This window comes from Micromesistius poutassou, assembly GCF_964030765.1.
Source record: "Micromesistius poutassou genome assembly, chromosome: 8".
Classification (NCBI taxonomy): domain Eukaryota; kingdom Metazoa; phylum Chordata; class Actinopteri; order Gadiformes; family Gadidae; genus Micromesistius; species Micromesistius poutassou.
Window position 1 is genome coordinate 2,736,442 of NC_140278.1, and position 13,280 is coordinate 2,749,721.

At 45.4% G+C, this 13,280-nt stretch overlaps 2 protein-coding genes across 3 annotated transcripts in view; one reads left to right on the forward strand and one right to left on the reverse strand.

The window, feature by feature from the left end:
• adam22 (ADAM metallopeptidase domain 22) overlaps positions 1-8,157 on the forward strand; it is a 53,528-nt gene extending 45,371 nt beyond the window's left edge. The window contains exons 24-31 of one of the 2 annotated variants that reach the window (XM_084472323.1): positions 89-200; positions 1,033-1,123; positions 1,220-1,273; positions 1,639-1,836; positions 2,513-2,613; positions 2,771-2,837; positions 4,798-4,921; positions 5,076-8,157. In XM_084472323.1, the coding sequence (XP_084328449.1) occupies positions 89-200; positions 1,033-1,123; positions 1,220-1,273; positions 1,639-1,836; positions 2,513-2,613; positions 2,771-2,837; positions 4,798-4,921; positions 5,076-5,096 (768 nt within the window). In that variant the 3' untranslated portion in view covers positions 5,097-8,157. The remainder of the gene's footprint in view (positions 1-88; positions 201-1,032; positions 1,124-1,219; positions 1,274-1,638; positions 1,837-2,512; positions 2,614-2,770; positions 2,838-4,797; positions 4,922-5,075) is intronic. The other variant, XM_084472324.1, reaches the window with a different exon arrangement.
• Positions 8,158-8,265: 108 nt separating this feature from the next.
• Positions 8,266-11,738, reverse strand: gtpbp10 (GTP-binding protein 10 (putative)). Its single transcript, XM_084471442.1, has 10 exons — positions 11,630-11,738; positions 10,926-11,119; positions 10,733-10,824; positions 10,506-10,650; positions 9,973-10,046; positions 9,822-9,874; positions 9,620-9,727; positions 9,265-9,342; positions 8,985-9,108; positions 8,266-8,665 (listed from the first exon to the last, which is right to left on the reverse strand). Exons 1-10 carry the CDS (start codon positions 11,660-11,662, stop codon positions 8,442-8,444), a joined length of 1,125 nt encoding a protein of 374 aa, XP_084327568.1. The 5' UTR covers positions 11,663-11,738; the 3' UTR covers positions 8,266-8,441.
• Between the last annotated feature and the right edge of the window lie 1,542 nt (positions 11,739-13,280).

Sequence of the window (13,280 nt, forward strand, 5' to 3'; positions counted from 1 at the left end):
ATCAGGAGAATATATATAACCAAACAATGAAAACCTTGTTCTCGGTCTCACCGCTGAAGCCCTTGTTTCTCCTTGTGTGCTGCTCCAGGTGTGCAGCAGTGAACTGAAGTGTGTGTGTCACCTGGGGTGGACCGGGGAGGACTGCAACTCATCCTCTCCTCTCAGTTACCTGGTGGTGAGACCCACTGCCACTACTTCAGGTAGAGCCCCATCCACACTGGTATCTCTCTCTCCCTCTCTCTCTCGCTCTCTCTCTCTCTCTCTCTCTCTCTCTGTCTCTCTCTCTCTCTCTCTCTCTCTCTCTCTCTCTCTCTCTCTCTCTCTGTTTTTTTTATTTTTTCTCTTCTCTGTCCACCTCCACTACCTCATTCAGCCATTCCTTATCTTCTTCCAAATGTAACCTCACAATAGAGTGTTGAGTTAAATGTGTGCCAGACCATTTTCTTTGATTGTTCTTTGAATGGGCCTTTGGGTTGGACTTCATGTATTTTCATTAAAACCAGCTGCGCTCATTGAACCATGCACGCCATTCTTTTATTTTTGCCATTTTGTTCACACTCATTCTTTGTCAACAGGCTCATGTCTTTGACGGGGTCACTCGAGGTCAGATTTGAGTTCCTCTTTTATTGTGCTTGTTCTGTCTTTGGTGTCATTTCCAGCTCTTCCTACCCCATAATCCTACTTTTCGTACATCTGTGTTAAAGCTATGATTGGTTTGTCTTGACCCACAACCAGTGGTTGTCTCCTCACTGTAGGGAACTTACTGTACGCCTAAGTTCTCCCCGGTTCAACTACAAGGGTCGTTAAAAAGATAGTTTAATAGATTGTTTGTTTGTTCCTTTGCCCTTTGCTCTGATATCAAACCTTTTGTCATAGGTGTTTTATGTTTTACGTGTTGCTGCTGTGATTTTTGCATTTTGTGAATCCCTTTGTGTGTGTCTATTGCTCAACAAAGGTTAAGGCCAATAGAATGAACTTGCCCCTTTCCCATTCTCCTTCCCCCGTCTCCTCTTGTCTTGCTCCTTGTCTCAGGTATCACCACTACTAACATCATCATATGGGCCATCGCCGGGTCTATTCTCTTCCTCGGCCTCATCCTAGCCATAACGGCCTGGCGCTACAAGTAAGTGTTCACAAGGCTTTGTCTCACAAAGAGCACCTTTGACCTAACGCCCACCAGCACTGGCCTCTAAATAAAACGCTGTTCCTCCCCTCACAGGAGCTACAGGCAGAAGAGATATGTCGAATCCGAAGTTCACCGAAGATTTTGCCGGTTTGTTTGCGACACCATTGTTTTGTCATTTAGTATTTTCGTTTTGATTCAGGATATATGGCAGTTACACTAATAACCCTAACGATAAACTCAATGTTACCTTAATGTTTACACTGGACCGTCTTTAACGTAATGTTAATATAAACGTAAATCTCAATGGAACTAACTAAACAGTAACGCTAAACATTCAATTAAACATTAATTTAAACACAACCTTAACTTAGGCGTAGAGTTAAAGTCCCTGAAACAGTCAGCTAAATGTGACATCGACTTCAACATAACCGTACCTTTAATGTTAGGAAGAGGAAAGCGATGTAGCGTGTGAGTGCTCACCCACCCGTCCTCCGTCCCGTATCCCACACCAGACAAATGCCGGCCGGGGACTACGTCAAGAAGCCCGGCGACCCCGACTCGTACAGCGACGGGCCCCCGGGGGTCAGCACCAACTCTGGGTGCAGCTCCAAGAAGAGGTCCGCCTGTCTGTCTCACCTGCAGATTTGCACTCCGTCCTTCACCCACTCCATCCGCTCCATCCCTCAGAGCATCACGCTGTTTGTGTTCAGGTCCGCCCTCTCGCCCATCGCCTCATCGCCATTCACTGTGTCCACCGCTGTGTACTGTGTCCACCGCTGTGTACTGTGTCCACCGCTGTGTACTGTGTCCACCGCTGTGTACTGTGTCCACCGCTGTGTCCGCCGCTGTGTACTGTGTACTGTGTCCACCGCTGTGTACTGTGTCCACCGCTGTGTACTGTGTCCACCGCTGTGTACTGTGTTCACCGCTGTGTACTGTGTTCACCGCTGTGTACTGTGTTCACCGCTGTGTACTGTGTCCACCGCTGTGTCCACCGCTGTGTACTGTGTCCACCGCTGTGTCCACCGCTGTGTACTGTGTCCGCCGCTGTGTACTGTGTCCACCGCTGTGTCCGCCGCTGTGTGCGTAGCCGTTTCGCGGCTGTGTAGTGGACCCTTTTGGACCATTTGTTGATCATGCCTTCATTCAGCTGTGTTGCGTTGCCATTGAGGTACCACTGTGGTCATCTGACGGCCCGAATGGACTCCCATCTTCTTGCTTCAACCATTAACCCCATCCTGTACCCCCACACACAGCGACACGACTGTAAACCTGTGTGACTGTACCACGTCTGTTATGATCTTTGAGGAGTTGGAATGGTTCATAACATCAGGAACTGTACCGTTCTTGCGTCTGCGTTTAACGTGTGGCGGCTTTGCCGTGCAGATCTAACGGTCTGTCGCACTCCTGGAGCGAGAGGATCCCCGACGCAAAGCACATCTCTGACATCTGTGAGAACGGGCGGCCCAGGAGCAACTCCTGGCAGGGTGAGCCTCAGACCAGGAACTAGAATGGATCCCTGGCACGTGTCTATCTTTGGACTAAAGGTGTGTGTGTGTGTGTGTGTGTGTGTGTGTGTGTGTGTGTGTGTGTGTGTGTGTGTGTGTGTGTGTGTGTGTGTGTGTGTGTGTGTGTGTGTTCTAGGTAATCTGAGTGGTCATCGCAAGAAGATGAAAGGAAAGAAGTTCCGTGCCCGCTCTAACTCCACAGAGTAAGTTCCCTGTAGTGCTGCCTGATATTGGAGATGGATAGCGATATTCAGTAGAAAAGCATAAACAGACGGTTATGAAAAAACTAAAAATAGATGATGTGATTATCTTTAATGTAGAAACCGTCTCGCTGATAGAGTTCATAGAACCAATGGATACCTATGGTTCTGATGTTCCTTTGCTTGTGAACGTACTAAAGCATCAATGGCCGCCCCCAGCCACTCTGTCTGTCTGCTAGGGTCCATGATGGACATGAAAGGCAGGACACTGATGGTGTCATGGCAGGCATGACTCTGACTTGGCCAAGAACCTAACAAATGCTTGGAATGCTTTTGACACATAACCAACATGCATTTGAGTCTGTCACACGCAGCACGGTTGTAGTGTTCATCTAACACCACACAGTGGCTTGTCCTCCATCTTGCCCCATCGTCTCAATTGCATCTTGGTGGTATGTCTGTTCAGAATGTCTCTGCTCCGCTTTCCTAAAACAACTCTCCTCCTTCTTCTTCCACATGCTTGATTCCTGAAATGACCCGTCCTGTTCATTTCCCCCCGTCCTCTTTTCTTCTGTTCTATCCTCTCTCTCTCTCTCTCTCTCTCTCTCTCTCCCTCTTCCTTGTGTTGTATCCATCACTCCCCCTCTTCGACAGGTATTTGACCCCCCCCTTCAAAAAAGAGCATTATGATGTCACTAAATGGGTAGAAGATGTGAATAGAAACACTCAAGGGCCCTTCCTTAGGTATTCCTCCCCACCTCCCCACCTCCTAACATCCTAACCTCCCACCTCCAACCTCCCACCTCCCACCTCCTAACCTCCCACTCACCCTCCGGTCTGGCCTGGGGCTGAGGTCAACCCCCATCAGCAGGTTGATAAAGACCACTCCACATGTAGTATTCATAAGCTTACTGATTCTCTTGAAAGAGCAGCTCAAATAGTACAAATAATAATGATTGCTTGTGTTGGGTTGTTGTCTTGGGTTTTAAGGTTTCCTTTGTTTCATGTTACACGCTGTCCTACTTGTGCAGCACACTCTGTTTATTTCTGCATGCTAACTGTACATATGTGCGTGGTCAAGTGTGTCACACTGTGCCTGCTCGGTGTCACCCACCTTGTGCGTCGTGCCGTGTTCTTACATCCTCTCTCTGCTCCTTTGATATAGTTCAGCTCTATAGAAAAAGAACACCACAAATTCATCTCAATAGAAGCTTGCTAGCTTAGTGTTCTTTTGAAACAACTTTCCAATTGAAATGTAGCTCATTGAAGATGGCTGAACACAACATCTTCACAAGTAACTCGTACTCCCAAAAAATATATTAAGTACCGTTGCCAAAATGTCTTTGATGTGTAAGTCCGCCCTTGTCCCAGGACCCAGTATGGAGAAAAAGGTCACACTTCAATATTGTGTTTCAAAGTCCCCTCTCTCTCTCTCTCTTTCTCTGATTGGGTGGTTGCTATACCAAGCAGGCCTGGTCTGTAGTTGTTGTCAACCTCATCACGCTCAGTCTTTAAATATCCACAATAACCTTCAGATCCCCCTTATGACTCATCCACACGTCAGCAACAGGTTGATGGGTTGATGAGGGAGGAGGTGTTGTAGCAGGGGGTTGTGGATGTGAGTGGTAAGAGAGGAGAGGCCTATGCCCAGACCAGACAATATAAGGATTAAGTTGAATATTGAATATGAGTTATCCTTCTTTCAAAAAATTTGTTTTTTCATTTTGTTTTTTAAATGTAAAAGTTTCCATGATGTCTTTTAAAAGAAACCTCTCTCAAACTGGACAGAACTGAAACATCAGTCAAAGGACGTTGCCCAAAGTCATAGACCTAGGGCGAAATTCTGTTTTATACAAACATTTGGTTAGATCTGTGTCTTTGGCCAACGTACCACAACGCCCACACTGAGGGACAGAGAGAGAAGTTCCCGTCTGATCCGTGTCTGACCTCCTGTCTTCCTCAGGACGCTGTCTCCTGCCAAGTCTCCCACTTCCTCCACAGGGTCCATCGCGTCCAGCCGTAGGTACCCCTACCCCATGCCCCCGCTCCCCGACGACAAGAGGAAAGCCAACAGGCAGAGTGCCAGGGTAAGTCAATCAACTATAGTCTCAAACTATAGACAAGATCAGCAACACCAACCCCACAGGAGTATGGGCTGAGAGGAACAAGCAATGAGAGTAATAAGAGGGAAATGTGGTCAATCTAAGCTCTTGTTAAACTGAAATTGTTTTTCTTCCTCAGCTGTGGGAGACCTCAATATAACAGCCGGTGTTGCCCTCTGATCTGCAGAAGTCGATGAGAACTACCTTGTTCTACCTACCTTCTTCTCTTGTTTTTCTGTGGATCAAGACTAACTGACACTACCTGACCGGACAATGAGAGCGTGAGTGCGCCCCAGCGGAACAGAAAGCTAATCCCCGGTTCATGTGTATTACTGTCTGCAAGGACCTGTTTAGTCTGACTTGCTCAACAGTAGCAGGCAGCGATTGTCCATACATTGGACGTCTTTGAGATGAGAGAACCTCGGCTCCTGCTCCACTTCTGACCCGCTGGAGGTCAGGTCAGACTGAGCTGCTCCTGAGGGCTCAGGCCTTCAGGACCGGACACACCCCCACCATCCAGCCCGTCTCCTCCTTTCCCCTTAGCCCCAACATGCTTCTGTTCCCCTGGCTCCTACCGACTGGCTTACCGACAACCCCAGCAGTTCCACGGTGATACCCACACTTAACTCTAAACTTTTATTGGCTTTCCTCTCAAAAAGGAGGCGGAACCGGAAAACAGGTCAACCTATCGCCGATCCAAATGGCGACATTTCAAAAGCACGCAAACCGCTGTAGACAAACCCAACACTGTATGCATGAGACAACTTTGTTTATAGACAACCTCCGTCTATTGTCAAAGAAAGGACAAGAGCGCTGGTACGACCTGGATGGAAAGCATGCAGAGGAGCAGGGATTTTATACCTAGCCATCGTCGTTTCCTCTTCACTGTGTAGGCTGCCACTTCTACTACTGCTATCACCAACTCTCAATGTATCAATAATCATCATAGCTACCGTGTCTTGAGAAGATGGACCCCAACTTGCTCACATCCTGCTGCCACACCTTGCGGGGTCCGCTCAGTGAATAATGGGTGTAAATATGTACAGTTAAATACATACCATGATAATGTTGTGTTTTCTTTTTTTATTAAGGATAAGGGGACGGGGATGTGCATCCTTTCCCCATTGCTCACACCGTGTTGTGTCATAAAGCGGGACGGCTGAAGGGGTTCCTGGGGGTCTTCTCCAGGCTATCATACCCTGCTTATGTCCGTCTGTTTTGTTTTGAACCCTGCAGAACCTCATTCCTCCTCCTGTGTAACCATGTGACCCCCCCCCCCCCAAGCTTTCTCCATCCACAGCAGAATGTAACAGTGTCTCATCTCAGTCCATTACATCCTTCTCGGGGAGATATGCTTATACGTGACACAGATGTGCTCAGCCCTCATTGGTCAAATAGCTGCGAGGGGCGTGTCCTAGAACGTAAACAGTGTTATGGCGAAGCTTGTAAAGCTTTCTTTCTTTCTTTTTTTTTAACTAAGTAAAACCGTTTAAATGTGGTCTTTCTGGGGGCGATAAAGGGAGAAAGATGTGTTTTTGGTAAAAGTTGTAGATGTGAACGCCACATTTTAGTCTTATTCACTTGGTGATGGACGATTTCGCTCAGAAATCTTACTTGGTTCATGTAAAGATGTGTTTAGTTTTCCTCCTGTTTCTACTTCTGGATGGCGTGCGTGGCCGTGATTACGACTATATAAAGTAGCAATGGGATCAGGGGAGGCCGCTTAGCTAAGTCAAATTATGACAATTGTAATGAAATAACATGGAAATAGTTGACATCTAAATATTTGCATTTTGGATTTTATCTGCGATGGCTTGGATTGACCTATGTAAATGATGAAATATGCTGTATAGTGCTTGCTGTTTAAGCTTTTATGACGACCAACAGAATGGCAGGGCAATGAGCACATCATGTCCGTCCTCTGCTAGGCTACCTGCAAGACTATTTGGGCTAAAAAAAAGCATGTCAATGAAATAATTTTTACTTTATTAAAGTTGTCTTACTCTGTTTTTTATACCACAGAATGCACTGACGGTAATTTATGGCTATTAATAGTCTGCTCCATAATTCAGTCAGTCAATGGTTTAGGTTTAATAGAACATCCAGCCATGAGTTTGGCAAAGACTAAAAACACCGTGCAGATATTTGAGGTAAGATTGTTTGTTTTGTTTTTTTGAGATGGGCAAACCAAGATCCATCACCAACATGTCTTGTTCAGCTCCACGTCATCCCTTTCATGTGCATAAATTGCCTTAATGCTTCTTGTGCGTTCGTTCCCATTCTTGTCTTTGTTTAAAGTGGGCCCTGTTCATTTTCATTTATGTCAGCACTATGACTGTATAGCTAATGTCCCCAGAATATTGGATTGATATTGTTACTGGATGACAGATATATCTTTTTTTCTTAATTACCTTTATAATATTCTCTTCTTTCTCAGTATTATGCACTGCAATTAATCAAACAGTAATTAAATTTTAAGTTTGGGTGGGATTTGGGTCTTTAAACACTAGTTTTGGAGTTGTTCCCATGTCGTTCCTCTGCCTCATGTCCATCTGTAAGGTTCCACAGTAGGAGGATAAAGGGAAGCTATAGTAGCATTGAGTATAACAACCATAACTGTACCGACAGGCTCCTGTATTGTCTTTCTTTTGCTACAAGAGCTTTCTTTTCATCAATGAATTGTGTGAAGAGTAAGAGGAACACTACAGCAATATATTCAACATAGTGTGCCGACAACAGACAATGACCCTTTTCTCTGTCATTGGCCAACAAACATTGTGGCCAAACCATTTGCAAAATTGCCATGGTTTCATGTCTTTGAACCGTAGTGGTAGAGAATAGAGAGACAACCGTGCTGCATCCATAATAGGACTGTACTGCCTGGAGATATCCAACAGGACAACTGTGATTTCTTTCTCCCCTACGGAGACACACCAGACAGCCAGGCAGGCAGATGTTCAGCACCCATCAGTACACTTGAGCTCACCAACTGCCAAGCTGTGACCTTCCATCCAACGCGTTCAGAGCTGATCCTCACCCACGGTCTCATCCACATTTACTAGGTGTAATAGTATCAGATCTAGCTGCACTCTTGGTATGGTTTTAGTTTGGTTTGTTTAAATGTTGTTTATGCTTTCTGCTGTACATGAATTGACAATGCAAATGCCCATATTTTTTTCTCTTAATTATTCAGTATTGTAATATATTTAATATAAAATAAAACTTTCAACAACATGTCCTTGTTTGGTGAAATGTCTTTTCCAGTTCTCATCTGTACAACACAGGTGGGAATTTTTAACATTTGCTTCATGGCAGCCCAGGAAAAACAACACACTGAAATAAAAAGTTCAGAAATGCATTTTATATGTCAAAACAATTAATCCATTCATTACATAAGTATTTACACTTGGCTGTAGCGTGCTGCAGTCTTAATGCGTACACCAGTGTCCAGAGAAACCATCTAGCACCGCTGTACACAGTCCAGCTCAGGGCCCCCAGACGGGCCTCAGAGCCCCCAGACGGGCAGGGGCGTCCTGCCTGGCCGCAGGGCCCCCAGACGCTCCCTGTGGAGGGGCTCCGAGGCCTTAGACGCCTCCTCGTCCAGCGACCCACGCAGGCGGTGCTTCAGCTGGTCTAAACCCAGGCCTGTGATGGTGGAGACGGGGACGACGTATCGGAAAGCCAGCTTGGTCCGGGGGATCATGTCGTGTGGCAGCAGGTGGGAGAACTCTGTGCCAGAGCAGACAAACACAGATGCTGATTACTAGGAGCGTTGCTTTCCAATGCCCACTTTTAAACTTGTTGTGGTCCTTTCCCTTATTGCTGATCGGAATTTAACATGCGTCACTTCATCAGGCTACATAGGCTTTCTGTTAAATGTCCACTCTTTTAAAAGATACTTGTCACTATAGTGCCATTGGCCAGGGTCACCTGGGGTTATTCGGCTTATTTGATAAAAAACAACAAAACTTAAATCAGCACATTTAAAACATTCAAAATAGTGCCCACATAGTACATTTGTACAGCTAGTAGACTGTTTTGAAGTTACCCTCTGGGTTCTGGAGCTGCTGCTGAAGCTCTTCCAGTTTGTGATCTGCATCAGGGAGGTCCATCTTATTCACCACCAGCAGGACGGGCTTGGACAGCAGGTCCTCCTTGTACAGCTCCAGCTCCTTCACAACAGGGGTTCACCGTAGCGTTAGCTTTCAGACAACTGGGAGACGGTGTCTGTGATCACTCTGGGTGTTGACGTGCTATGATCTTTGCTCTGGTCCTCTGGGGGTTCACACTGACCGATTGGAGGAACAATGAACCGTCTCTTGTCATACCTTGGTCAGGAGCTGCACAGCTTCAAAGGCTGACCTAAATGGTGTTTTGCTTGCCAGCTGGAATCCGCATACATCCACCTAGAGCCAGCGGTGGGAGACCAGATCCATACTGAGAACATTCAGCACTTCCATCATTCTACTACTACTAAAACACCTTGGTATATCAGCTACCATGAGCCAGTGACACATTCCCCTAGCTGATTCTACGTTGTATCTCTCACATAGTTATTTGTTTCCTAGTTACTATACCCTTAGTTAGTTACTAGTCACTATACCCTAACTACGGTACCAGTTATTAGTTACTATACCCTGGTAATACCCTCCCTGGAAAGACCCTATAACCCTTTCCACTGACCACAAACAGCAGCTGCTTGGTTCTCTCCACGTGCTTGAGGAACTTGTGGCCCATTCCTTTGTTCAGGTGAGCCCCTTCAATCAGACCAGGAAGGTCTGCCACAGAGATCTAAGGGTTCACAGCACCACATCCATTACAACGCCAGCCACTCCAAACGCAATATAGCAAAGAAAATAGGAAAACCAACAAACAATCCACATACCTGCTTATGATCGTCATACATCACCTTACCGATCTCTGGCCTTAATGTAGTAACTGTCAATCACAGACATGAATAAAGGAAGACAAACAAGGAACATTATTATTGACAAAGAAGACAAATTAATGAATGTATATGCATGATGACTACTTACAGGCATAGTTAGCAATCTGGGGCGAGGCGTGGGAGATAACAGTCAGCAGGGAGGACTTCCCAGCGTTGGGGAACCTGTGTGTAACATAGAGGCATCAGTCACATGGTAATTGGTCCATGTCGCTACGTGGTGGGGTGTTCCTACTCCAGTAGAAGCGTACACATTCATGTTGGGTAGGGCTGGGCGATTAATCAAATTTTGATCGTGATTTCGATTTCAGTGTGAAACGATCACCAAACTAATATAATCGAGTTGAAACAATTTTTTAATTTTATTTATTTATTTTTTTTAGAACAGCTGGATTCATATCTGGACTTTAATTTCTATTTGACCATTTTGTGTATTTTTTTAAGGGGAAATTTCAAAGTTCTCATTTACAAAGTGTTTTTTTTTAGAGAAATTATGAATGCATCATGTTTTCAAACTCAAAAAGAATCGAGATTTCAATATTGCCCAAAATAATCGTGATTAAGATTTTTTCCATAATGGAGCAGCCCTAATGTTGGGACAAGATTAGCATTAACTCCACTCACCCGACCAGGCCGACGTCTGCGATGAGTTTGAGGTCTAGTCGGATGTGTTTGGACTGACCCTTGGAGGGTGTGAACGCAGAGTGGAAAGACCCTCCCTGTCCGCCCTTAGCCACCAACACACGATCGCCCTCGGCATTCAGTTCACCTTATTGGCCAGGCAGTAAGAGAGAAAGTCAAAGGAAAGAAAGACTCTGGTGCTGGTGACACTGATATTGTATTTGACCTACCCATAACTCTGCCATCGTCATTAGTGACGATGATGCCAACAGGAACATGGAGTTCATAATCCCCTCCTTTCTCCCCTTTCAACCCTCGAACGCTGTTGACAAATAAAGAGTATTGGTTCTACTATAAAACATAATAGATCCTCAACCTTCCTATTGATACATTTGACATTCGAGCTTAATGGAAAAGGCTCACCTGCTGTTCGCTCCGACGCCAGCGACAAAGCGTTTATGGGGGTACTTGTCGTGGATCCGCTTCAAAGTCACCTCCTTTTTGGACACCATCCAAACATCTCCTCCTTTGCCTCCCTGCCCCCCGAGGCGAGGCAGACCCATGCCCCCGCTGCCTCCACGCACATAGAGCCGGAGGTTGTCCACCAAGTTCCCATACTGGTAGAAAAGAATCAAGCCTTCGACATCTTTAACTAAACAATGCACCTGTTTCCCTGAACATTTTCTTCAGAACATCCAGACTGTCCTTAAAAACCACATTGAGCATAAAGACAACAGAGGGTTATAACAGGGGGTGGTTATATATTATATGACGTTATATATACATGTGTGTATATATACATATATATATATATATATATATATATATATATATATATATATATAATATGTGAACATGTAGCATCCTGAGAATGAATTCAGCTTTCTGTATTAGATATGAAATTGAGCTGCACAGAGCACATCATTACATTGTCAATGAAGCATATACGTATACATTATATGATATACATTATATAAACAAATGGCAGAGGCTGCCTACTAGATACCATTCACCTTCAAGAAGGGTAGCTAGCTAACGTTAGCCATTCAGCACAACTGCTACGTACTTCAAACCACATCAACACCATTTAAGATAATAAACGAAACTGTACTGCAGTGGCTGTTTACCTTCCGGTAGCAAATCCTACTTAGATTGACCATTGTAATATCAGCTGATGTAGAGACTTTTCATATTGCTAAGAAGCTAGTGGTAGCTAGCAGGCGACATGTGTTTGGTGGAATGGGAGGAGGGACAGACCGAAGTACTTGTTTCTCATTGGTTGATGTGACGCAGGGGGGCGGGGAAACCCGTAGTCATAGCAACATCTAAGGACATGACTCAATGTTACTAAAACAATTCATGCCTCTTATTAAATATAAATATGTCGAGATGTAAAATTGAAATCACAACTACCATTATCGTGTATTGTCATTAAGGAGGCCAATTGATTTTATTTAATTCATGTTAATTGTTTACTGTTATTCGTTGCACATAGATATCTGATGCGCACTGTTACACCCAGTTAAGTAAAGTCTTAAAAAAAGATTTAATCTAATTATTATTTTTTTGTTTAGCAATGATATTGGCCTTACCACGCCTGAAGTATGATGTTAATTATATATACACAAATCTCCATTGCACCTAAAGACCACAGCATCCTCAATCAATCAATCAATCAATCAATCAATCAATCATATTTCTGATGCCTAACGTTTTCCCCTTTAGCCCAAAGCTTGGTACTGCTCTGCGGTCAAGATTATTTATTTCTACGTATGTGTTTACGTTGCGTAGTTCGATGCAGGGCCGCCGCTCAAACACGTATTTCAGAACATGACATTTGCATGACGCGTGTAGAGAACAGAATCAGAATGCAGCCTGTACTGTAAACACACAGGAATAAGTGATGAGCATAGTACTTGTAGTCTGAAGAAACCTACACTACAATACTGAATAACGCAATGGGACAGATCTGACGTGACAAATTAACCAGCGTCCTGAGATCGGTAACTGTGTAAACCCGATTTCTTTGGCCAATGAGCAATCCCGCCTATGGCGCCTAAATGGCGAGTAGCGGCCCTGGCTATATGAGCACGCGCCGCCGCGCACCGGAACGGTGAATGCCCGCCGGTGCTGCGGGTGCAGCGCACGTGACGAGTAGACCTACATCAAACGCAGAAGCCGGTTTATCTCTGTACTGAAAATACATTGGCTACAGTGAATGATTATCACCGAGACTGTACTATAGGTCTGGTCTGTTTTAGATTCATAAAAAAGAGGCGAGAAGGAGAGAGAGAGAGAGAGAGAGAGAGAGAGAGAGAGAGAGAGAGAGAGAGAGAGAGAGAGAGAGAGAGATGTGTGTGTGTGTGTGTGTGGGGGGGGGGGGGGGGGGAAATACGAGAGAGAGAGGAGGGAGGGTGGGGGAGAGAGAGAGAGGAAGGCTGGCATAGGCTATTGTCGGCAATCTCACGCAAGACTTTGCCTACATTGATCCTCCCACCAGTGTCTGCATATTTATACCGTTAGGAACGCAACCAACGCAGCCGTCATTAAGAGGAGCGACCGGGACGACGGATAAAGCACACCGCGGTAAGTGGCAATGCGCGCGAGAGACGCAGTTCACCCTTAACCAAGTGATGCGGATGGTTAGGAAAAAGGGAAGTGTGAGTGACCTAAATGATGTAATGATGCAAGCCAGTGCTCGCCTGCTCCTCGTGCATCAGACGGTCAGCCTCCCTGCTGAGGCGGCTGAGTGGAGTAGTGACCGGCCAGGAGAGGAGG